Source organism: Homarus americanus, unplaced genomic scaffold, assembly GCF_018991925.1.
Source record: "Homarus americanus isolate GMGI-L3 unplaced genomic scaffold, GMGI_Hamer_2.0 scaffold16430, whole genome shotgun sequence".
Classification (NCBI taxonomy): Eukaryota; Metazoa; Arthropoda; class Malacostraca; order Decapoda; family Nephropidae; genus Homarus; species Homarus americanus.
The window spans coordinates 9,423,451-9,449,440 of record NW_024729259.1 but is presented as its reverse complement, the minus strand read 5'-3'; the positions used below and the strand labels follow the sequence as shown (position 1 = coordinate 9,449,440).

At 45.0% G+C, this 25,990-nt stretch overlaps 1 protein-coding gene across 1 annotated transcript in view; it reads left to right on the top strand.

The window, feature by feature from the left end:
• The first annotated feature begins 19,565 nt into the window (after positions 1–19,565).
• Positions 19,566–25,990, top strand: part of LOC121866569 (28S ribosomal protein S9, mitochondrial-like) — a 167,549-nt gene continuing 161,124 nt past the window's right edge. Inside the window, exon 1 of the mRNA XM_042366336.1 lies at positions 19,566–19,695. Within this exon, the coding sequence (XP_042222270.1) occupies positions 19,600–19,695 (96 nt within the window). The 5' untranslated portion in view covers positions 19,566–19,599. The remainder of the gene's footprint in view (positions 19,696–25,990) is intronic.

The following is a 25,990-nucleotide window of genomic DNA, read 5'->3' as shown; positions in this document are numbered from 1 at the left end:
AATCTTATGTCTGTATTCAAATAGTGCAATGTGTGAGAGGAGGATCCTCATTACACTTTTAAGTGAAGTTGATACACCCCGCCATGAACATTCAGCCTTTGTTTCAAGGCGTCGTAATGCCACGCCCCTTGGGTGCCGTTGATATTATAACCCCATGAATTTACCCAAGAACTAGCAAACCAAGACCTTACCTTAGTGTTCGTGTAATTTAGGATTACAATATGTGTTTTATAAGGCATGGTGACGGCCATACCGAAAAGTGTTCACAGGTGAGCCATAAGAAGCGAAAGTGTAAGTGAGGGATTGGAAACTGTAGGCCCTCATTGATGAGAACGGTGGGCACTGCCTCAGTCTTCGTTCTACCGTCACCTCAGGTCGGTGTCCTGGTGGTGCACCCTATAATTAAGGTTGATAAATAGAAATTTACTACAGTTTAAAGCGCGATACTCATAAGGAGTGTGGGGAATGTGGGCAGGGGTAGGATAAACGCTTTTGATCAGGCAAAATTAACAGGGTCTTCCTGTTCTGATGCCTCGGTTTCCCGCGTTAAAGGAGTACCTTGCCGCCCGCCCGCCATTGTCCCTTTGAGCGTCACAATAGGTGGGGGACTACACCCCGCTATGCCGGTCCACTGTGAACGCAGCAGTTTCCAGCGCACCACCCCAAATGAATAGTCGAAATAAAGGGGCAAGTGAGAAACTCGCCGTTGATCCGCCCCGGGCGACCTATGATGCAGGCGATAGAAATAGTGCTGGTATGTCTCTAGGCGAAGCCACTCGTCTTTATCCACCGAGGGGCGGTGTTGATGCTGAACGAAGGTGCCTGTTGTATACTAAAGTCTACAAGGGAGTCCCACACTTACAGGTATGGGTGTAACAGATTAGTGTTGAGATATGGTGCTACTATGTACATGTTAACCGACGATTGCTAGATTCCACACAGGTGGAACAGTCTGATGTGTTACGGGATATTGTAAGAAGGGACGACCAGTGGGTGGTCTGAAATTGGTATGCAATAAGTAGGTGGGTAACACGCCATCAATGCTTGAGAGTGGGGCCCATCTGGGTAACCACATTTCCGTTGTTCTTCTGAGGAAGGCCAATTCATGTATGTCTTTTACCAGTATGTTTTATAAGGAATAAATCAGTAAGGCATGTTATGGTTTCAACCTTCTTTTCCCCTTATCGATCTGGTTAATGGAAAACCTAACCCAATGCCTAGTCCACTCTGCCCGCTACCTAACGAGCTACATGCTGTCAGAGGGGTCTGGTGGCAGACATAGAAATTAAGATTAGAGTTAAGTTATCCCCAAACTTGGTGACCCCAGAATCTGGCAGTATAGGGTCGGACTAATCGTTGGATGGTGGGCATTGAAGTCCCAACAATGAGCAAAAGTTCCTGTGTTGCTTGTGTCAGTAGTTCATCGGCTTCTAGTCGTTTGGGTGGCGGTTTATATGTTGTATACTACAAGACTGTCGTTTGCCAGGTGTATCCGAACAGCCTGTGCCTCTACTCCATCTCTACAGTGAACTGGTTCTACTTCTGAACTGGGGATGGTTGCCCCGACGAGAATCATGTTGTTGGTATCCAGGCAAGAGGAATTATATATCTTTGGACATCAGGGTTTTTTGAAGAATGAAGATCAATATTTTTAGCTATGGCTGCTGCTTGTACAGTATGCCGTTTGTTGGACAAGCCTTGTATGTACATTCCACTGTGTTATCTTGAGATGACAAGGAGGTGGGGCTATTCTATCATTATCTCCTCGTCGCTGGTGCTGTAGTTGCTCTCGGCGTTCATGGTTGAGTCGCTCTCCTCCTCGTCCGTTAGGAATGGTGTGTTCATTGGTGGTGGTGGCTGTTTCTTGGGCACCTGCTCTAAGGGAGAAGCAAGAGGTGGAATTCCGCTTGTTTTGGGAGGTATCTCGGGAGTTTTTTCTTCTCTCTTCAGGGTGCAGTCGCTCTTGCCTGTGATCGTGTGTTTGCTGGAGGTCTGTGCTTGTTGTTCTATTCCTTGTGATCTGTTGCGAGGGGCTTGAGGTTTCACGGTTTTGAGTAATCTCTCGGATGGTAAGTTCTTCTTCTTGTCTGATATCTGACTCAAGGGCGTCGTCTGTTCCACTTGTAGTTGTGGAGTTTTGGGGGTCTGGTCTTCCTTCATCTTTTATGTGAGCTGTGTCATAACAGCATTTATTATATTTTCGGTGCTGATATCTTGTTTCTTTATTATAGTAGAGAAAGTCAGTATCATAATGGTGATCATCTGTTATATTTGTTCTTCTGTGAATGCCGCTTGTAGATTGGCAGGCTGGGGTGTATTCAGTTGGGTAGTCGCCTGAGGGGGTTGCAGTGTCCCAGGCAATATGGTGTTCTCCACCAATACTGGAGTGTTCTGTGCTTTTACTGCTATACAGCTCGTGAGCTGTGATTGTGGAGTCCACTGATTTGTCATGGTTACCTGCATGGACTGATTTTGTCCCGTTGTCTTCAATTTTGTCCTGTAGCCTGGTGGGGGAAGTGTAGGGAAGGAATCCTCTGACAGTTGGGGCGGAGTGGGTGTTGAGTTGACTGTTTTCTGTCGCTGTTGACCCCACACGAATGTGCTCTGAGGTGCTTCTGTTGTGTTTTGTGATTGAATTTTTGCCATTGCAACTTTCATTCGCTCTCTCCTTTCTGGGCACGATGTGCTCCAAGCGTGATGTTTCTTTCCACAACTTGGGCACTTGGCTGTCGTGGTGGTTTCTTCCTTGTGTTTTTGAATACACATTTCTGTCTTGTGGCTTTGGCTGCAAATGCCACATCTCACTTTTTTGTGGCATCTGGATTGGTGATGTCCAAATTTCTGACATTTGTAACATCGTAGTGGTTCTGGGACAAAAAAACGATACTTCTAAGTCCCCCAGTTGCCTAGGTCTACCTCTTCTGGGACTGTCCCCTTGATGTCCACTAAGCAGGGTTAATCATGATTTAAAAAATCGATTTATTTGATTTAAATCGGTTTTTATTTAAATCATTTTTATGTTTTCACTAATTGCATTAAAATAGTATTTTTAAACCATAAAAAAAGTATTTTCAACCAAAAAATTCAGGATAATAAACAGAAAATTGGCATTAAAATCTTTATGCAGTAGATGTACCAATGGAATTTAACACAATAATATTCTTTTGTGATAAAGAAACTGGTAACATATCTTACATTTGAGTGCACAAATCTTAATAATGAAATTAATGCTCTTATAGGATTACAGTGTTTCAAATAAATAACAACTTTTCAAGTCAACAGAATAATATTCTCATTTTGTAAAAAAATACTGGTAACAAGTTTATTTTCTTATGTGTAGGATTATAGTATTAAGAATTACCGTAATAACTTCAAGTCAACACAATATTCTCATTCTGTAAACAACAAAAGTAGTTCAAAACATATAAATTAGCTTAGTTGAACATTGAAATGCTTATGTACTGTGACAAGCTTAGATGCTTTTCCTGTCCTAGGCGATTCTTTTTAGGGTGTACAAATCCATATGTGGAAAAAATTCTCTCAACCTGCTGATGATGCAACAGCTGTAAATAATTGTCCCTAGGAACATCCATTACATTTTCTGTCATATCATTGGAAAATACCAAACCAAAGGGGTGAGAGATTTTACAACATCTTTACCAAAATAGACCTCTTGTGCTCTTCTTCCATGGAAGGACATTAATGTTGAAATGTGGAAGAGACTCGCACATACTGTTCTGCAATGTCTCGCTGCTCAGGAGTCAGATGTCTGCCCTGATACCTTGGATCTATCACATTAGCTAGAAAATGGGCAGGTGTCAATGCTACTTTTAATTATTTTTCAAAATTATCCATATCCTTCTTATCTGTTAAATACTCCTTAATATCAGTTTTCAGTTTTACCCAGATTTCTACAGCATCACTTAATAGGGTATGTTCTCTGACACATCCAATGCCACAGCAATAGGCTTAGGTCTCTCTAAATTTTCTGCAGTTCTTTTAATGCTATCATTAACTTTCCTTTCAATTTTCTAATCAATGTCTTCACTATTTTCTTTTTGCTGACAAGGGGTCTCCCGTTTTTAAATAAGATTCAATAGCATCTGTCACTGTGTGTTCCATCGTGTCTGATGGCATCCTGCTCCTGCTCTTTTATACAAAGATCCTGGGATGTGATGATTTCTGAAGTACTTATGATTTCAGTAATGTGCTCCTTAATGTTCTTGATTTGCAGGTCTTGTGAAAGCAAATTTGCTGGAGCAACCATATTATGTTATAATGGACTTATCTTGTCAATTCACTTCTCATTTTTGCCTTATTAGCAGCATTATCTGTTACACAGCTTCTTACTGTGTATCCAAATTTGTCTTCACACTTTTTGTAGCACATTCAGCTAATTTCAGCAGATATTCAACTGTGTGTCTTGATTCTGTGTCTATAGAGTCAACAAGATAAATACAGTTGTCCGTGTTAAAGTTATACATACTATAGGCTCATTATGGACATTACTCCATCCATCCATGGCCATGCAAACTGTTTTCCCACTAAGTTCTTCTGAATATTCTTAATCACTGAATCGTAGGAATCAATCAAAGACCCTCCAATCTGATGTCTATTAGGTGGAACATATCCTGGTCTGCATTTTAATCATCTTCATGTTATTAGCCTGCTGCATTGCATCTACTTTTCAATCATGTAGAATAAACAGTTATTAGTAAAAAAATCATTATGATTTAAATCATGATTTTTTACTCTGTTAAATCGATTTAAATCGTGTGATTTATCATTTGATTTAGCATAACAACCCTACTGCTTTGTCTGTGCTTTGTCTGACTCGTAACACAACGCTCTGCCTTGGTCACTTTGGATGTTTATGATGACTTCTACAGGTAGTTCAGAGGATATCGTAGTAGGACCATTCTGGTTGTTTTCTCCTCGGGGTTCCTAATGGTATTGTAGGGTTTCGTGATATTATGTTGTCTAGCACTCAGGATGGATGGAAACTCAAGAGGTGGTTTTCTTATATAATATAAGTTATATGGTAGACAGTCTGGTGCTGGAGATGCCATGTGGTGAGGAGCTGCTCAGTAGAGACGTTCGGTGGTAGCGTGTTGAAGAATAGATGTGCAGGAGCTTCGTTAGAGAAGATGTTGCCTGTTGGCCTCCAGGTTGAATGAGCAGGACAGCGAGGAGCTTGCTTGGAGGAGGTGTTGCGTGTTCAGGAACCGAGAGCAGAAAAAGAGAGCTGGTTGGTGAGGACGCTCAAGAAGGACAGCTGGTGGGGTCGCCATGCTTCGCCGGCGGGGCAGACTGCCAGGCAGGCAGGCGGGCCGCCAGGCAGCAGCGGAGGTGTTGCGTGTTCGGGAAGAGGCCAGAATGAATCTCAATGGAGAGACAGAGCTTACACAGCCGCAAGTAGACCGTGGGAAGTCGCCGGTCTTTTGACTCCATTGCTGGGGAACGGTAACTGGTGGCTGGTTGCTGAGATACTGGCATCTGGTGACGCCGCCCCCCTTGGCCGCTCGTTTGGTTGCTAAGGGAGGCAGGTGGCTGGTTGCTAGGATACAGTGGCATTGGAATGCCGCTATGCAGTTAGGGAGACGTCCACTACAATACTCCCTTTCTCAGGCGGTGTAGAAGACTTTGTTGTCTGTAGAGTTGCTTAGCACATGTGAGGCAGAACGGGCGGTGCATGCCTCATGGTGAGAACGGCGATGGCGTGGATGAGCCTGTCGCTGGATACAACTGTCTACATACACACTATCTGTGGGAGGAGAGAGGGATAAGGTGTGTGGAGGCGATGAATGTTGTGCTTCCCTCATGACAGGTACAGAGTCGTCAGATGCGCCTGCTGGGGTGTGTGGGCCTGGGTCAGGAGAGGGGCTGCGTGCCAGCAGAAGCGGATGAGGGCCCCGTGACAGCAGCTGGTCCACGACAGCAGCAGGGTGCTGGACATTAGCAGGAGTACCTGAGGGAGAAAAGAGGGGTGGGTCCGCACTAGGAGCAGAGGCCGCGTCAGGGGCGGCAGGGCTACGCTGGCCGGGGGCCGGGTGGTCTGGAGTGCAGGACGGTGCTGGGGTCAGGATGTGGTGCCGGGGGGCAGGAAGAGGAGCTGGTGTCTGCTTAGGAGTAGCAGAGAGCTGCTCAGGATAAGCCAGTTCTATGCTGCTTGAAGACTGGGAGTGTGATTAGCTTTCCTCCATCCTGTGTGAGTGCGAATTCCGGGGTCACCATTTGTAGGGTTTAAATAGAGGAGGTTACACCACAATGGTTGTAACCCCTGCTGCTGCAGGTGCGTCAGGAGGAAGGGTCCATGGCAGGAGCAGGTTCTATGATAGATGCAGGTTCTATGTCAGGAGGAGGGTCCAAGGCAGAGCAGGTTCTATGACAGGAAGGAGGTTCTGCGACAGGAGCAGGTTCTACAGCAGAAACAGGGCGAAAAGAGGGTGCCTGGTGAAATGTCGGGCGTGGTGTTGCTGCTGCGGTAACTGCGGGTAGACTGGTGCAGGCGGTTTGTTGATGGTGCCATAATAGCCCGACCGGGTATAGGCCGGTCGACCGGTCTATGCTGACGGTGTCATGTCTGGCGATTCCGGATAATCGTCAGGAACTTTGCTGAACGGGTAAACTGCCCGAAGGGTCCATCGAAAGGGCCGGGCTGCGGTGAGCATCATGCCTGACGAAACATACCTGGCTGTGAGTAGTGCAGGAGGGATGTGTTCAGGGCGCCGAGGAGGCTGGCGGAACAGAGCTCTGAATGCAGAAACCGCTTGTCGAGCTTTTTGAGTAAGTCGACGAACGGCTGGAGTGGTTTGGTTGGGATCAGGAGGGAGTGAGAACTCTGCAGCCGGGAAGGCCTCGCCTCTAGGGGCAGATCTGTTGGGCTACAGTCCATATCCTCCTTGTGTGACGCACGGATGCCGAGGAGCACCATGAAGCATCAGTCCAGTCAGGCGGCCGCTGTGCCTTGAGCGCCTCTTCAGCTGCAGGTGAAAAACGCTCTCTAATTGAAGCCGTTGGCTTGAGGGTGGCATGTTGCAGTGCGTTGTCTAGACGTGCTGAGGAACTGTAGGAGGTGCTGCCAGAGTTGTGACTCAAACTGTACCTCGGGTCAGTGATTACTGTTGTGGGGGCCAAACGGAAACCCAACTGGACATGAAGGGCGCGGACAGTAGTCTCCGCTGTAGCATTAAGTATGGAATTGTTTGTCCACCTGGTGAAGTGGTCGATGCAGGTGTGAAGATGTAGGTGCTAAATGTAGATATGGAAGAGGTCCCACGATGTCGAGGTGGGTACCATTTTGGAAACGTCTTTGGGACTAGGGAAGGTTTGTAAGGGGGCCCATATGTGACGATGTATTTTGGAGGACTGGCAGGCTGTGCACTGGGCAGCTCCATTTCTAGTATCAGACTTGGATGCTGGCCAGATGACACGTTGCGTGAGGAGGCGCTGGGAGGCCCGCACACCCGGGTGGCTGAGACCATGGATGCGGTCGAAAACAGCGTGGCGGTGGACGTGAGGCACGAACGGTCTAGGCTGTCCACAGGATACGTCGCACCACAATTTTATCTTTGTGCCAGGAACAGGGAGTTCTTGGAGTGTAAGGCCTGAGGGGGATGTCTTGTATGCTGCCAGGTCTTCGTCTTTCTCTTGAGCCGCGGCTAGCTGCCCATAATCAATGGGTGGAAATGAGGGAACAATGTTGGATATGCAACGAGAGAGGGCGTCGGCGATCTCGTTGTGGCTGCCTTTAATGTGTTGGACGTCGCTGGAGAACTCCGAGATGTAAGCCAAGTGGCGCAGGACACGAGGTGTATGTGACTGGGAAGCTGAAGCGAAGGCGTGGACGAGGGGCTTGTGATCAGTGAAGATGGTGAACTGACGGGCCTCGAAGAAGTGCTGGAAATGTTTGACAGCCAGGTATATGGCCAGGAGTTCTCGATCAAAGGCGCTGTACTTGAGGTGTGGTGGTTGAAGCCGTTGTGAGAAGAAAGCAACGGGCATGAGAATTCCGTTGATCTCCTGCTGTAAGATGGCGCCCACTGCAGTAGAAGAAGCGTCTGTTGTGAGAGTGGTCCGGGCGTTAGGTGTGGGGTGGGCCAGGAGGGTAAGGCATGTAATGTGCTGTTTGATAGTGGTGAATGCCGTAGTTGCCTCTTGAGTCCACACGAGAGACTTGTGAGACTTCTTTGGGCGTCCCTTGAGAAGGTCGTGTAGGGGGGCTAGGACGGTGGCAGCTTTGTCAATGAAGCGGTGGTAGTAGTTGACTAAACCCAGGAATTCTTGGAGTTTCTTCGCCGTTTCAGGTTTGGGGAACTCCCTAATCGCAGTTATCTTCTGTGGTAGGGGTTGTATGCCACTGGGCGAGACTCTGTGACCGAGGAAATCGATGGCCGAGGTTCCAAAGACGCACTTAGCAGGATGAACTTTCATGTTGTTGTTCTGCAGGCGTTGGAGAAGGAGTTGTAGGTGGTGGCGGTGCTCGGCAGGCGTCGAAGATGCGACGAGGATGTCGTCAATGTAGACGGTGACAAAGTCGAGGTCGCGAAGCATATGGTCCATGTACCTCTGGAAAGTCTGTGCTGCATTGCGTAAGCCAAAACTCATGAAAGTGTACTCGAAGAGTCCAAACGGAGTGGTGATGGCTGTCTTCTGGGTATCTGCCGGTGCTACTAGGATCTGGTGGAAGGCACGCTCCAAGTCGATCTTCGAGAAGATAGTCTTGCCATGAAGTTTGCGGTGAAAGTCCTGGACATGCGGAATAGGGTACCTGTCAGGTTTAGTGACGAGATTCAGGGCTGTGTAGTCGCCACACACCCTCCACTCGCCGGGTGTTTGCTTAGGAACCATGTGAAGAGGCGATGCCCAGGGACTCCTTGAAGGGCGAATGATGCCGTCTTGCAGTAGTTTGTTGAATTCTACTTTGGCTGTGTTCAGGAGCTCAGGGCGCAGGCGGCGAGGGCGTGAAAAGACTGGTGGCCCTTTGGTTTCGATGTGGTGGAAAATTCCCGATGTAGGTGGTGGGGGTAGGGAGACTCGGGGTGAGAAAAGCTCCTTGAATTCGTCGAGCAGGGAGGAGAACTCGTTGGAAGGCGCAAGACAGGTGATATTGTCGGTGTGTCTGGCACGAGAACCCTGGATCTTGCGTGCTGTAGGCTCATGGATGAGGCATAGATGACTTGGTTTGACGCCGAGCTTGTGGAAGGTGAGGAAGTCGAAACCAAGGATGGGTTGAGACACGTCTGCTATCACGAATAACCAACGCAGAGTCTTGGGCAGACCGAGGTCTAAGGCGAGGGTGCATATTCCGTAGGAGGCGATGGAGGTACCGTTGGCAGCGAACAGGTCATGAGAGGGTTGCTTTGACTTGTCTTGTAGTGAGGGAGGGATGAGGCTGACCGATGAACCTGTGTCGATGAGGAACTTCTTGCCGGAAGTGCGGTCGGTGACGCGCAGTCATGAGACGCCTGGAGGGATGATGGCTGAGGCGTCTACCAGCCTCCGGTGTTGCCGTTTCCCGAATAGGTGCAATAGGGCTCACAGTTTCGAGCATTGCGGCCGAAAGTCTGGTGATACCAGCAGAGGGTATATTTGTTGTGCTGGGGGCTGGCTGCTGTGCGTCGGAACTTGGAGGGCGTGGTGTGTGAGTCAGGAACTGGCGCAGCAGCGGGTATGGAGGAGCAGAACTGCTCAATGGTGTCCATCCTGCGGTTCAAAGTTTGCAACAGGTCCTTGATGTCTTGTGAGGTATTGCTCGGCTGAGGGGTGTTGACCCGGCTTACAAGTTCGGTGGTAGGTACTGGTGTGACCATGGCAGCAAGGGGTGCAGCAGCGCACTCGTTGAAAATTCTGTCTGCCACGATTGCATATAGTTCTGGTGTCGTAGAGTAATCTACTGCGGACAGGATGTTGCGTACTTCTGTGGGTAGCTTTTGTGCGTGAAGCTGGCGCAGGATAGAGTCGGGGAGTCTGTCTGTGTGACAGAAGTTCGGCTTAAACATCTCCTCCCAGAGACGTCCTGGGGTTGAGTTCCCGAGGGAGATAGAGGATAGATCTTGCAGGAGATTGGGGCTGGTCTGTTGATAACGCGTCTTCAAGGCATCCCGCAGGGTAGCGAATTTGTTGTCATCTGGAGGGTTGGAAATGGTCTGTGAGACCTGCGTGGCGACTTCCGTGGGCAAGGCACAGAGCAGGGCGCCATACTTTTGCTCGTCAGTCGCTTGTGAGCCGACGAGGGCTGCTTCCACATGATCTAGCCTGTCCTCGACGTTGTGGTTGAAAGTCGGTAGAGAGATCCGTCCGTCCTCCATCCTGTGTGAGTGCTTTTTTCCGGGGGTCACCATTTGTAGGGTTTTGTGATATTATGTTGTCTAGCACTCAGGATGGATGGAAACTCTAAGGTGGTGGTTTTCTTATATAATATAAGTTATATGGTAGACAGTCTGGTGCTGGAGATGCCGTGTGGTGAGGAGCTGCTCAGTAGACACGTTCGGTGAGTAGCTTGTTGAAGGAGGTAGATGTGCAGGAGCTTCGTTAGAGAAGATGTTGCCTGTTGCTGGCCTCCAGATTGAATGAGAACGGGACAGCGAGGAGCTTGCTTGGAAGAGGTGTTGCGTGTTCTGGAACCGAGAGCAGAATAAGAGAGCTGGTTGGTGAGGACGCTCAGAGAAGGACAGCTGGTGGGTCGTCATGCTCGCCGGCGGGAGCGAGGACTGCCAGGCAGGCGGAAGAGAAGCGAGGGCCGCCAGGCAGCGGCGGAGGAGGAGGTGTTGCGTGTTCAAGAAGAGAGGCCAGAATGAATCTCAATGGAGAGACAGAGCTTATATACACAGCCGCCGGAAGTAGACCGTGGGAAGTCGCCGGTCTTTTGACTCCGTTGCTAGGGAACGGTAGCAGCTGGTGGCTGGATGCTAGGATACTGTGGCATCTGGTGACGCCTCCCCCCCCCCCTGGGCCGCTCGTTTGGTTGCTAGGGAAGACGTAGCAGGTGGCTGGTTGCTAGGATACTGTGGCATTGGAATGCGGCTACGCAGTTGTAGGGGAGACGTCCACTACAGTATTATCTTGACCGTCTTCCCGTTGAGGTTGATGACCTCGCTGAGGATCTTGGCTGTGTTGTGGTCTTGGTGGGAGAGTATCAGGTCTCCAACTAGATTGGGCTTCACACTGAACTTGATGTTCTTGTATTCTAGTTCCAGTGCTACTACAACCTCGTATGCATGGTTGAATTCGGTTTCTTTGGGAATCTTGTACTTCATCACAATCGGAATCGCGAAGGTGGGTGGTTCTTCCACGGGGTGGATTGCTGGGGACATATTGTCTATGTCGGAGATGTTGTTTTCCTTCCGAGGCCTCTTGTGGCATTTTCCTTCCATCGGTTGCGTCTTTCTCGTTCGTCTTTATATCAATAAATTGACAATGAAGGCTCACTACACTTACCTAGTTCCTTGTTGCCCTAGGACCAGTGCCGTAGCCAACCCCCTTCCCCTCAACAGGAGTCGTAGTTTGGTGGCTCTGGTTTTGCAACAGGACCCCTAAAAAAGGAGGAGCCTATTCTACCTGATTTCGTAAGATTATATTGGATTTATTATTAGTATTCCATTGCAAGGCGACTTGACAATAGGTTCAGATATGGAGCTCATTAATCGTGACATGACTTAGGGTAGTTTCTAGATAGCTAGTTAGCCTACTACCGGTACCAATTGCTAATAATTCTAATTGAGGTAAAGTCTTTGACTAAATAGGTGACCTCTACAGCGTCATATGTTCTTGGACTGGCGTCGCAGAAGACATGAAGGTTATAGTCTAACTGTTCTTTAACTTACATTCCTCCCATTTATCTAATATCCTCTTGAGTAGGTACTCATCCCACTCTACTTTAAATTTCCATAGCTCCTGCATCAGCATCCTAAACTGTATGATCACAGGAGCTACAAGTCTTAGCGGGTCATAAATTTGTCTACAATTACTCAATAATTTCCCTTTAGTATGAACGTCTGTTCACTTTACTCCGTTTATGCTAATCGCATCAGTAATCGTTATCCTGCACTCATTAAGGTTTTGTTCTTCTGGATAGTCAAGTCTTATTAGATCACTAAGGGTTTTTGAATTTATGTGCCACTCTTGTAATGGCATGGAAGCATTTTTCATTATAGTTTTAGCTGCATGATAAAGTTCTACTTACTGAATTTCATTACTAGTTTTCCCTTGTAAATTATCTACATAGGGGGAGTTTTTTATCCTCTGCACATATGGATTGTTACTATGCTTAGTTTCTAAGTGGTATCGTAATATGGGGCTTCGAGATATTTGGTTCACACTCAGGATGGGATGGAGAAAGGAAACTCACAATGTGCTCTCTGTATACATATTGTATTGGATGTACAGTGCAGCTTGGTACTGGGAAGTGGCAGTGTGGTTACAAGCGTGATGTAGAGAGAGCTGGTTGGTGAGGGTGCTCAGAGGAGGACCAGCTTGTGGGTCGCCATGGTCGCCGGCTGGAGCGAGGGCCGCCAGGCAGGAGTGGAGGAGGAGGTGTTGCTTGAAGACTGGCTGTAGGTAGAAAGAGGTAGGTCACTACGAGGTGAGATCTTATATAGCGGAGGTAGGCGTGGCTTAATAGTTGACCTCCGTCATGTAAAGCGGCGCTGGTTGACCTAAACCACGAGGCATGCACTGGGGAATTCGCGGGGTCGGCTACTCAGCGACAAAAGCGTTTGTAGGGGAGGAATCCACTACAATACCACCCTTAGTGTCAAGACCTGACTGAATTACTCAGAATTGGCAAACTGTACTACAAGCCTTGCCAATAAATTTGTTAAACTAAAAACTAAGTGAGGTTACCTGTTATCTACCTACCTTGGATTACCCCACTTTGAAACAGATTAGGGAATATTTACTCGGGGTAATTAACCACTTAACAGTAAGCTCCGTTAAATCATAGGACTCGCACGGGTCTGGACCCGATAAAATAAAGCAAGTAACTATTTCAAGTTGAACCGTGACCAAAAAAACTATCTCAGACAAAAGAATTGGAGCAGCACAGTGACTATCTATACCTCTCAGGATAAACCTAGTGATCCATCTATCTAAATTAAATCCTTAGAATCTCCACAGAAAAAAAGGAAACTGGTGTTTATTTCTTGCGAGGCACATTACAGTGGTCACTGTGATAGGTTCATAACGGTAAAGGATTGGCTGGACTAATTAGTTGTCGCAAGTGCTGTAGGAAACACGATGGCAAGGAGTCATGTGAACTAAGAGTGCCCTAAGTGTCACGAGGGTAAACAATATTCATTTCTCTGCCATAAGAAAGGGCAAAGTACCCCAGCGATGTCCTTTAATGCTAAATATGAGACTACAGTCTTACCAGTAGCAAGATCAAGGATAATAAGGAATAAGAAAATAGCATATAAGAGAGCACTTTCAGAATCAGGTTCTCAAAAGACATTTATAACTAGCAGACTTGTGAGGGAACTAGGACTCAAACCTGTCTCCACAGTCAAGCTAAAAATAGATGTTTTCCTAAAAAGTGATGAACATAAGGATTTTAATATCGTCAACTTAACAGTAAAACTTGGTAGTCGATATTAACGCATACAATCACAGGAAACTGACCATCTACCGCAGAACTTAACGGTCCATGGGTTAACTGAAGTAAATAAAATATCTCGGGGCCAAGGTAAATCTGACGGACCCCGATGTAACGTCTGATCACATATCAGATTTAGTGATTCTAGTGGGAATGAGTCAATACTTTAAAAATACTAGAAGGACAAATGAAAGTGGATGGGATATTGTAGTGGACGTCTCCTCTACAAACTAACTGCGTAGCTGCACACCACCTGCTACCGTCTTCCCTAGCAACCAAGCGAGAGCTGTCCCCAGATGTTACCGTATCTTAGCAACGAAACTAGTCACCGACTACTTCTCGGGTTTTCCCAACATGACTCATAGAGGACTGGCGGCTGCTGCCGGGTGTATATAAGCTCTGTCTCTCCATTGAGATTCATTCTGAGCACACGTACATTCTTAATTTCCTGAACGTCTCTATTGAGAAGCTTCCATGTCTATGTTGAAACATTCTCCGCACCCCTAAATATATTTAGTCAAAACAGCAGGATATTGTAGGGTATCGAGATATTAAAGTTGTCTAGCACTCAGGATGGAAGGAAACTCTAATGTGGTTTTTTGTATAATATATAAGTTATATGATAGACAGTCTGGTGCTGGAGGTGCTGTGTGGTGAGGGGCTGCTGGTAGAGACGTGCGGTGAGTAGCTTGTTGAAGGAGGTAGATGTGCAGGAGCTTCGTTAGAGAACATGTTGCCTGTTGCTGGCCTCCTGGTTGAATGAAATGTTAACAGCGTGGAGCTTGCTGGAGGAGATGTTGCTTGTTCAGGAAAATGGGCAGAATGAGAGTTGGTTGGTGAGGAAGCTCAGAGAAGGACATGCTCGCTGGCGGGAGCGAGGACCGCCAGGCAGGCGGAGTAGAGGCGAGGGTCGCCAGGCAGCGGCAGAGGAGGAGGTGTTGCTAGTTCAAGAATAATGGTCTGACTGAATCTCAATGGAGAGACAGAGCTTATATACACCCAGCAGCGGCTATGAGTCATGGTGGGAAAACCCGAGAAGTAGCCGGTGAATAGTTCCGTTGCTAAGATACGGCGGGCATTGGAATGCGGATACGCTTGGTTGCTAGGGAAGGCGGCACATTGGAATGTGATGGCAGGTGGTGGGCTGCTACGCAGTTAGTTTGTAGGGGAGACATCCACTACAATACTCCCCCTCCCCTCCAGGCGGTGTAGGAGACTTGTTGTTTGTAGAGTTGCTTAGCACATGTGAGGAAGACCGGGCGGTGCATGCCTCATGTGAGACAACGGCGATGGCGTGATGAGCCGATCGCTGAAATACAACTGTCTAGATACACACGATCTGTGGGAGAAGGGAGAAAAGGGGTGTGTGGAGGCGATGAATGTTGTTCTTCCCTCACGACAGGTACAGGGTCGTCAGATGCGCCTGCTGGGGTGTGTGTGGGCCTGGATCAGGAGCAGGGGCTGGGTCAGCAGAAGCGGATTAGGGCTCGTGACAGCAGCTGGGTCCACGACAGCAGCAGGGTGCAGGACATTAGCAGGGAGTACCTGAGGGAGAAAAGAGGGGGTGTGGAGGCGATGGATGTTGTGTGCTTCCCTCACGGCAGGTACTGCTGGGTCGGCGTCTGAGGCAGGACGGGTGTGCTGGGGTCGTCAGAATGTGGTGCGTGAGGCAGGAAGAGGAGGTGGTGTCTGCTTGAAGACTGGGAGCGTGATCAGTGTCTCCTCCATCCTGTGTGAGTGCTTATCTCCGGGAGTCACCATTGTAGGGGTATCGAGATATTAAAGTTGTCTAGCACTCAGGATGGAAGGAAACTCTAATGTGGTTTTCTTGTATAATATATAAGTTATATGATAGACAGTCTGGTGCTGGAGGTGCTGTGTGGTGAGGGGCTGCTTGGTAGAGACGTGCGGTGAGTAGCTTGTTGAAGGAGGTAGATGTGCAGGAGCTTCGTTAGAGAACATGTTGCCTGTTGCTGGCCTCCTGGTTGAATGAAATGTTAACAGCGTGGAGCTTGCTGGAGGAGATGTTGCTTGTTCAGGAAAATGGGCAGAATGAGAGTTGGTTGGTGAGGAAGCTCAGAGAAGGACATGCTCGCTGGCGGGAGCGAGGACCGCCAGGCAGGCGGAGTAGAGGCGAGGGTCGCCAGGCAGCGGCAGAGGAGGAGGTGTTGCTAGTTCAAGAATAATGGTCTGACTGAATCTCAATGGAGAGACAGAGCTTATATACACCCAGCAGCGGCTATGAGTCATGGTGGGAAAACCCGAGAAGTAGCCGGTGAATAGTTCCGTTGCTAAGATACGGCGGGCATTGGAATGCGGATACGCTTGGTTGCTAGGGAAGGCGGCACATTGGAATGTGATGGCAGGTGGTGGGCTGCTACGCAGTTAGTTTGTAGGGGAGACATCCACTACAATATGTTATTGCAGGAAGTCTCCCCAGGAAATTCATTCCAAATACCGTACACAAATGTGGCCATAGTAGCTAGGGAACAGACTAATCTCCAGCCCCCAGCAGTAATGACGAAGCCAGAGCAGATAGGCAAACAAATAGGGAATCTGTGGAAAATGGAATCTATAGATATACGGGAATATCCTGATACGACAGAGAAATGTTACTTGGAAGAAAACTTCCCCCCAAAAGTAAAATACGAAGAAAAGAAATACTGGGCGAGATTAGCTAGGACTTTACAGACCTACAATAAATTAATGAAATACGAGAAATAGAGAAGAGAGTTGATTTATTGTTCATGCAGCAAATATATAGGGTGCAACAGGAGGAAGAGCAGTACTTGAGATTCCTTAACAAGTTTAAACTTAAATTACCCAAAGTTTAAATTTTAGCTAGGAACCAGATGTGGAGAGACAGGTACCTATTTGTTGCTTGAAACTGTTGTATATCCTAGTCATCTGTAATTTATCTAGTGGTCATAGTGATAAATTGAAAACCTCTACACATACTGTACATACTTGTAAATAGCTAGCCCATTATGCCTATGATTACTTGATTGCTTTTACACTGATATTGGCAGCAAAATCATAAGAGTATAAATAATAATATAGAGAGGAGAAAGAGGGTTATTAATAATAATTATAAAACAATTAATAATAGGAATAGGAATACCATAAAAATAATGATTGCATGAGAAGTTCAAGTGGCTAACTGAAAGATAGTGCGCTAGATGAGAAAATCAGGATATATGGCAAGAATATCTTCTAATACAGTGGGATGGTCTCTCTTGTGAACACCGAGGAAAAGAAGCTGTTCAATGCCACAGCTTTATCCTGGTCAGAATCTGCATAACTACCATCTTCAAGCCTCACAGGTCTATAGTTGTTCGTGGAGTGCCTATCGCCCTTCTTGAAGATAGGACTCACATAAGCCACTTTCCATTCACTGGGGATCATTTGTTGATCCAGGCATTTACAAAACAGGATCTTCAGGGGCTCGGCAAGCTTGTTGCACAACTCTCTTAGTACTCTAGGATGCACCATGTCAGGGCCAGGACTCTTATGGACCTTTAGCCTGGACAGTTTATTTCTAATACCCTCTTCTGTGAACACAAAGTAGGTCAGTGCCGTGTCGAACCGTCTGTCCTCAAACCACTAGCGTAGCTAGGGGGGGGGGGCGGTCCGCCCCGGGCGGCACTTTTGGGTCTGCTCATCACCCATATCTGCAGCTACTGGAGACGTTAATCCATCCCTTTGTATCGGCGGCAAGTTAATTCTTGTCGTGTCTGACCTAACACCTGACCCACATCATCACGGCCCCCTATATTTGAGTATGTGAAAGTACAGTAATATTATAATGGTACACAAACTATTTAATATAAATATAAATATAAATAAATGGAAGTGTTTATTGTATTCCATGTAGCCAATGTAATTGTAATTATGTAGGTCAGACAGGAAAAACACTGCAGCTCAGAATCAAACAACATAAGTATAATATCAGAACTGCATCTGAAAGCAGTGCCTTGTTCGTTCATGTTAGGAATAATAATCACCCCATTGCTTGGGAAAAAAGCTTAGAAGTATTCAAATCATCTTGTGTCACAGAAAGACTTCTGGTTGAAGCTAGTTTGATTAAGGAATTAAAATCAATAAACCTTAGTGATGGTCAGTTCAAAACTGATAATATGTTACATAAATTTATTTGTCAGTGGCCCAAGGTTAAAACTGCTTTGAAAACCTTTGATCTTGATGTATGACAGTTATTTTGTGGGTCCCTTTTTTCTGACCTGACCTGTCTAGTCACGTCACCACCCTTCTCTTAAGCTCCTCTACGGTTGTGTTGGTGTGGGGATTAGTGGATGTCATCATTATGACCTGACCTCATGTTTTTAGGTCACCCTGTATATTTAAGCCTCTCTCTGTCCATGTAATCTAGTTGCCTCTGAAGATGTCTTGAATAAAGACGAAAGCTAAGGTACTCCGTTGTTTCCATTTTCCCGTGTGATTTTATCAAGATATATATATATATATATATATATATATATATATATATATATAAGAGTGAGTCACTGTGCAATATGTATTTTTTGTGGGGGCACGGGGGGGGGGCGGCAAACTCAAGGGCCGCCCCGGGCGGCACACTCTAGCTACGCCACTGCCTCAAACGCAAGAAGGTTAATTGCATCCTCTCTTGTGAACACCGAGGAAAAGAAGCTGTTCAATGACTCAGCTTTATCCTGGTCAGAATCTGCATAACTACCATCTTCAAGCCTCAGGTCTGATACACCTACTCGTGTTTTCAATTTCGACTTTGCATAGCGGTAAAACGCCTTTGGGTTTGACTTGACCTCGCTTGCAACCAGCCTCTGGAACTCCTTGTCAGCCCTTCTACACTCTATCTTTGCTTGGCTTCTAGACGAATACTCCCCTGTATTATAGGACCATAGAACCTCGCTGTTGTGTAAGTGGCAGGTTATCCCGGCAGCGATTTTATTTTCCTGAGGGCTTCCGTATTTTAGAGCAAGCGGCAAGTCGCAGTGTTTGAAGCACGGCACCACTGTACAATCAGCTGGTGGCGGAATGGCGGAGTTGGCGTTAATTTTTTTTTTTTCCTATCTGAGAATCAGTTGAAGGTATGGGTTGGGAAGAGAGTGGTGGCACTGGATAGGTTAGGTAGGGTTTGTTTAGTTTAGTAATTCTTCTAGTTGGATGATCGTCTCTTATTCTCTCTTTCTTACGGAGTGTACAGTGTGCCGTGCTTCAAACACTGCGACTGTGCCGCTTGTTCTAAAATACGGAAGCCCTCAGGAAAATAAAATCGCATTCCCGGCAGGCAGAGATGTTCGTCTTGATAATGAAGAGAATAAGCTGGCAACTGTGTTCAACTTATGTTAATTGTTGTCGCTCAAGTTATGTACGAACAAGCTATGTAGTTTTCGTCCCTCCTATCATTTTGGCCAAATCTTTTACCACTCTTTAATTATCCTAGTTTTTTTTAATTTGTTATTAGTAAACAACTTTTCTCTTGGCCATTTGAGGCATCTGAAAAACATTAAATAAGAGTACAGTACTGATTACTTGCTAATATTAGTTGCATATAGTGCAGTTAACATTGATATAGGTGACTATGTGTATTTTATTTTGGCAAATCTTAACTCTTCATTTTTTATCCTCATATATATGCCTCTAACTTGATACCTTATGTAAAACTGTATTATTGTGTGGATGGAACACATACCTTTCCTTATCCTTGGGGAAAACATGAAAAACAAGCTCAGGGTGATTTTCCTTTCGCCTTTTGCAAAGGACACACGGGTGAGATCTTTCACTCATTGTCACGTTCGTTTTTAATTTGAATTTCGCCGTTAAGATGACGCAAACAAACCCCCCAAAATAGTATTTGTAAACAATACTGACGACGAACTGTGGTCACCACTGCCATCTATTGAGCGGACCCAGCAGCTTTAGGAGCCAATCATCACAGCGATTCGTTTAGTTTTCCTGCCTTTCATATAGTCTTTGGTCAAAAGTAAACAGCAACACTGCAACCCGGCACCATGGCGTCTGCTGGCATTGGTCAATTATTACATATTTTTGGAAAATGTGCTCAAAGTTCTTATGTCACGCAAGTGAGAATAATCACTGGAATGCAGGTAATTTTACTGTAATTAGGAATACTCTATTCACGCGGTGACAGACGACTTTGTCCATTAATGTCTTACAACACTACCACCATTATTGTCTTAGAACAACACTACCACCAGAAAGAGCGGTTTGACACTGGTCATTATTCCACTGATGTTCTTATCATTATAATAAGTATTTTAAGAGAGGGGACGATATTATTATTGCAGGATATTTTTTCACAAGTAGACAACCAACGAACCTAACACAACAGGTTAGGTTACATTAAGTTGCAATGTTAGGTTTGATTTGTTATGTTAGGTTAGGTTTGTTAGGTTAGTTTTTGTGCTCTTTGGTTGTTGAACATTGTGTTACTTAACCAAAAATCCATGATATCCCACTTGTAAAAATTTAGCTAATGCAGTTTCGGCCAATATGCTCTAGTAATTTAGAAATTAGTTTATCCTATGTATTTTAGCGTGATTTAATCGAATTTGCCCTTTATTTCCGGGGAGAAGTACCCATTTTAGAGTTATCCCCCAAAGTATGGAAAAACGCCTCACACCCATACCAACCTGTTGAACAACATAGAAGACTTTGGTGAGTCTGACCCTCAGCCTGTCCCTGACTGTGTCTGGCCCCTAGACTTTTAATTAAGGTATTGTACCGATTTGGAGGTTGGCTTAGGTTTGGTTGGTTTAAATTAAGTTAGGTTAGGTTGCGTTACCTATGGGAAAGGGGGGTGGAATACACAGCCCGGTCCGACTAATTACCCAAATGTAGCCACAATGAAGTCAAATAATGGTCCTACATGAATAAATCGGACTGTCAACCACTTCTCGACTAGTATTTGGTGTCACAAAGTCACAAAAAATTGGATAACTTAATTTAAACTGAGTTAATAGATCGCGTGCTTGTACCGAGGGAGCGAGTAATTACCCAAATGTACCCAATTGTAGTCGCAATGAAGTCAAATGATGGTCCTACAAGCGTAAATCGGGCTGTGAATCACTTCTCGATTATTATTTGGTGTCATAAAGTCACAAAAAATTGGTAAACTTAATTTAATCTGAGTTGTGTTAGGTTAGGTACATGCACTCGATCTATTAACTCAGGTTAAATTAAGTTTACCAATTTTTTGTGACTTTGTGACACCAAATACTAGTCGGGAAGTGATTGGCAGTCCGATTTATTCATGTAGGACCATTATTTGACTTCATTGCGGCTACATTTGGGTACATTTGGGTAATTAGTCGGACCCTACACAGCCAACTGTTTTAACCATCCCCAACCTTTAGATCTTCTTATTTGGATTATTTCTAACCCCATTTCAATGAGGTATGTCCATTTCGTCACCAATCTGTTTCATGACCACTGCTTTACCAGTTTCATCACCGCGTTCATTCCCATCAACATGTACACGAAAATAACTGTTTCTTGGGATAGGAAATAATAAAAAAACACTAAGACAATTTATTAAAGACAAAAATATAAAATAAAAACATTGTTAATATGCCTGCAATCATTTCACTAAAACAATATCATTATATAGAAAATGGGATAGAAAATAATAAAAAACACTAAGACAATATGTGAAAGACTAAAAAACAATAAAAAAAAATCAATGTTAATATGCCTGCAATCATCTCACTTAAACAATATGTGAAAGACTAAAATTTACTTATTCAAGCTTGGAAGAAGACACTGACAATTTTTTTTAGGAAATTAGATGTGGTGATATTTTTTTCTTCATATTCATCCCACAGCTTCTAGAGATGGACTTGTTCGTCTTGATTTGTTTTTCTTGTGCATGATTTTAGCTTGTGCTCAACATGTTGAAAATTTTCAAAGGAGGGCCACCAGACTGGTGCCTGCACTTCGGCACCTCAACTACCCTGAGAGATTGGAGCGCCTGAACTTGCCTAGCTTATACTACAGACGGGCAAGGGGCGACCTAATTGAGGTGTATAAGCATCTCGAGGGGCACTACTCAGCCGAATGTCCTTACTTGGAGCTGGCGGACGCTCGCCCCACAAGGGGTCACAGTTCAGGATTGAAGAAGCCGCAAATCCAAAAAACTGTGAGGGCAAACTTTTTCGGAGTGAGAGTTGTGAACTCTTGGAACACTCTACCAGAAAGTGTTGTGACGGCACCACGGCACCGAGTGTGAGCTCTTGACCAGCACTGGAGCAGGTTCAGGTACATTCAGGAGCCAGTGCATGCCCAGTACTTGCCAACAGTGCATAACAGAGACGTGACCGATCACCCAAGCGGCTAACGAGCCGATCAGTGGTGAAGAGGATAAAAGAAAAAAGAAACTAGTTGTAGTTGCAAATCAATTATTGTGGCTTCTCTGTGAAGAAGAGGGACAAGGCGGGATAGAACAAGATTGTTCTTATGTGCTGGTGCCTAATCACATTCATTTGTTCTGTAATTTGTTTATTTACCAATGTTGAATAATTTTCTTTATTAAACAATTATTGTTCCTGTACAGTATAGTAATAACACAAGAATTTGTCATTTGTTCTGTATTTTGTTTATTTAGCAATGTTTTAATAATTTTCTTTATTAATGATTTAAATTCATGTATAATAATAACAATACTTCTTGAGTCGTCTGTATACAGGTGTAATTTTTATTTGTGTAAAATAGTAACTTACAATTTGTCACTAATACCAGCGACTGTTAGTGATGACAAAACGGATTTGAATTAGTGATGAATCTGGTTGGTGACGAAATGGGGTGTATCCATTTCAACTGGGGGTAAAGGATACTAATGTTTAAAATTAATTATAAAGTTTTCCATACTTTTGGGGGGATAACTCTAAGATGGGTACTTCCCCCGGAAATAAAGGTTAAATTTGATTAAATCACACCAAAATACACAGGTTAAACTAATTTCTAAACTACTAAGGCATATTGGCCAAAACTGCAATACGGAAATTTTTACAAGTAGACAATCATGGATTTTGGGTTGAGCAACACATTGCTCAACAACCAAGGCGACATTTACTAGAACCTAATAGAACCTGACCTAACTATCCAAAGAAACCTACCTAACCTTCCCACAAACTAGCTGGTGGACCTCCAGCCCTATCAAACAGAAAGTACTTATTTTGATATGTGGTACCAATGAAAGCAAATTTGCTGAAACATCATTGGCAGATATTTAATAGTTGTCATCATATACAGTAGTACCCCGATTTACGCGGTCAATTGAACCCACAGGGTACCGCGGAAAGTGAAATCCGCGTAAATGGAACAACAGAACATATGGGATTAATTCCAATAGAGACTGGCCCGACCCCCAAACTCCACTTTTTGACGACACACAACTATGTTGTAGTAAAAATTTTATCTTAACTTTATGATGGTATGCACAAATAAGTAATATAGAAGAGGTTAGGTTAGGAAAAATAAAGGTTAAGTTAGGAAAAATAAAGGTTAGGTTAGGAAAACTAAAAGTTAGGTGTAACACTTACGTTAGTAGAAGAGATGGGTTGGCATACGGGGCCTGGAGGGATGAAACTGCTGCGGCTGGGTCAAGCGTCTTTCCTCCCTTCCTCCCTCCCTCCTCGGGTGGACACGTCATATTACTTTAAACCAATTACAGCTAGGGATGCATGGCCAATCACAGTCCGATATGTCATATGACGTCAGTGATAACGCAACAGAGACATGCACTGCGCAACCTTACCGGGCGGCTTGCCCAGGAGGAGGCGGGAGCAGGCGGGTGGGGCGAATCTAAAAATAGCGTCGAGCCGGACACTCTGCGCGTATATGGGTAGATGAACCGCGGAAAGTGAAAGTTCGGTTCTGGCGAGGCACCGCGTATATGAGAAATCGCGTAAAGTGAAATCGCGTAAAGCGGGGTAATACTGTACTTGTATATTGTGTCATATAGGGAGAATGAGAAAAAAATTAAAATAATTCTATAGCATTTCTGTTGGATTTTTTTTTTTTGTATTTTAGCCGCTAAAATGGTATTACATATTTCATTTGTTGCCACTAAATTTATCTCAGGATTTTTATACAGTACGTAGTTACTGTACATTCAGTAATTTGGACAATTCTAAAACTTTTCTTCAATGGCATTTCCGGTGCAAATTACATATAAGTGAGATAGTTAAAATTTTCTTGTGTACGAAAATGGCAGTGGATATTTTGCCATGACTGGCTAAGTTCCTACTAATGTTATTATACTGTGAGTGCGTTCTGATGGGCAAATCGAATCAAAACGACAATGCACATAACTTATTAGAACTTCACCTAACCTCACCTCACCTACTTAACCTCACATAACTTCCTAAACTGTGCATTGTCATTTCTGTTTTCCTATTATCATCCAAACAACATCTCTAGAAAAGTGAACGCAGTGGATATCTTGCCGTTTTGTTCGCCGATAATGGACAATTAGCTAATGAGAGTGCATTCACGGTAAAATAGTGTAAGTAGGAACTTGGCTGGTCACAGCAAAATATCCACTGCATATGAAAATTGGTGTTACACTGTATTGTCATTTTGGACATACACCAAATTAAGGATTTTAAGTTTAGGTTAAGCTAGGTGATAAAATTATTGTTTCGGTCATTCACCTATTTGGAAGTTGAAGTGATGTTTGTCTGATGGTTTTTGGTTTTTTGAACGATTCTGATCTTTATTTCTACCGCAAATTACTACTTTTTGAACTACCCCCTTATCCAGTGGGAACTAGGGGTTTTGGGTGAGGGAATATCACAAAAAGTAGTAATTTGCGATACAAATAAGGGTCAGGATCATTCAAAACACACAAAAACCACAGGAAAAAATAATTTCAACCTAACCAAAAACCGAACCTTCTAGATTTTAACTTTTAGTAATAAATAATACCTCAGACTAAAGTTAGGATAATATACAGTTGTACCCCACTTAACGCGGTCAATTGAACCCAGAGGGTCCCGCGTTAAGTGAAATCCGCGTTAAGTGAACAACAGAACATATGGGATTAATTCCAATAGAAACCAGCCCGACCCCCAAACTCCACTTTTTGACGACACATAACAATGTTGTAGTAAAAATTCTATCTTAACTTTATGATGGTATGAAAAAACAAGTAATATAGAAGAGGTTAGGTTAGGAAAGATAAAGGTTAACATAGGAAAAATGAAGGTTACCTTGGAGAAACTAAAAGTTAGGTGGAACACTTACGGTAGTAGAAGAGATGGGTCGGCATACGGGGATGGAGGCTGGTTCCGAGGCAGAGGGCAGATTACTGGCCCTCAGGTGAATCACCATTACTAGGTGAATCAACATCACTGTCACTTACAGTTGTCAGGGCTTCCCTGACAAATCCCTCAAAGTCAACTTCACTTTCACTATCACTGGCTTGGGCTGGCTGTGGTGGGTTCCGGGCGAAGAACTCGGTTATGCTTTGCTGACGGCTGGCTTTGATGTTGTCATGATACACCGTGATGTACGGCTCCATAGCCTGCACCAGTCGGGTATGGAAGACTTCATAGCGTTCATCGTCATTGTCGCGGGAAAGGACGGACTTAATTTTTTCTGCAAACTCTATGGCACACTTAATATCACTATGACTTAAACTAGGTTCTTCGGAGAATGACGCACCTTCTTCCTCCTCTTCACTGGCGTGTTCTTCTTCCAACATCTCGTCGGCAGTCACTTCAGGATCTTTGATCACCTCCAGGATGTCTTCGTTGGTGGTCTCGGAGAAGCCTTCAGCTGTAATATTGAGCGCAGCTTCTCTGGCAAGGTCCACTGCTACTGCAACAGTCTGAACCTGACCAGTCACAGGTTCACTCCTCCTCTCACCTGGTATGCCATGCAACACATGTCTCCATGCGTGACGAATCGTAGCAATAGACAGCAGATTCCATGCCTCCACCAAGAAGTCTACAGCTTGTTTGACGTTAAACTTCTTCCAAAATTGTTTGACGAGAAGTTCTTGAGTCGCCGCCTCTTGTTCCTTGTCCTCGTCGCTTTTACTCTCGCTGTCGGTGTCACCCAGCTTACGCAACTCATCCTTGGTGTTGGTAGAGTCGTTCAGGAGCTTGAATTTCTTTGCCGAGTATGCAGCTTTAACATTGCAGATTAACTCCTGGTCCATGGGCTGGATTAATGACGTAGTGTTGGGAGGAAGGAAGACCACTTTTACGTTGGGGTGACGATCCATAAGTAGGGGCGAGTGTCCAGGTGCGTTGTCAAGGAGCAACAAAATATTGAAAGGAACATTCTGTTGCTCGCAGAATTTCTGCACGTCAGGAACAAAACAGTTGTCAAACCAGAAGAGGGACAGAGAAGAGGACATCCACGCCTTACGTGCGG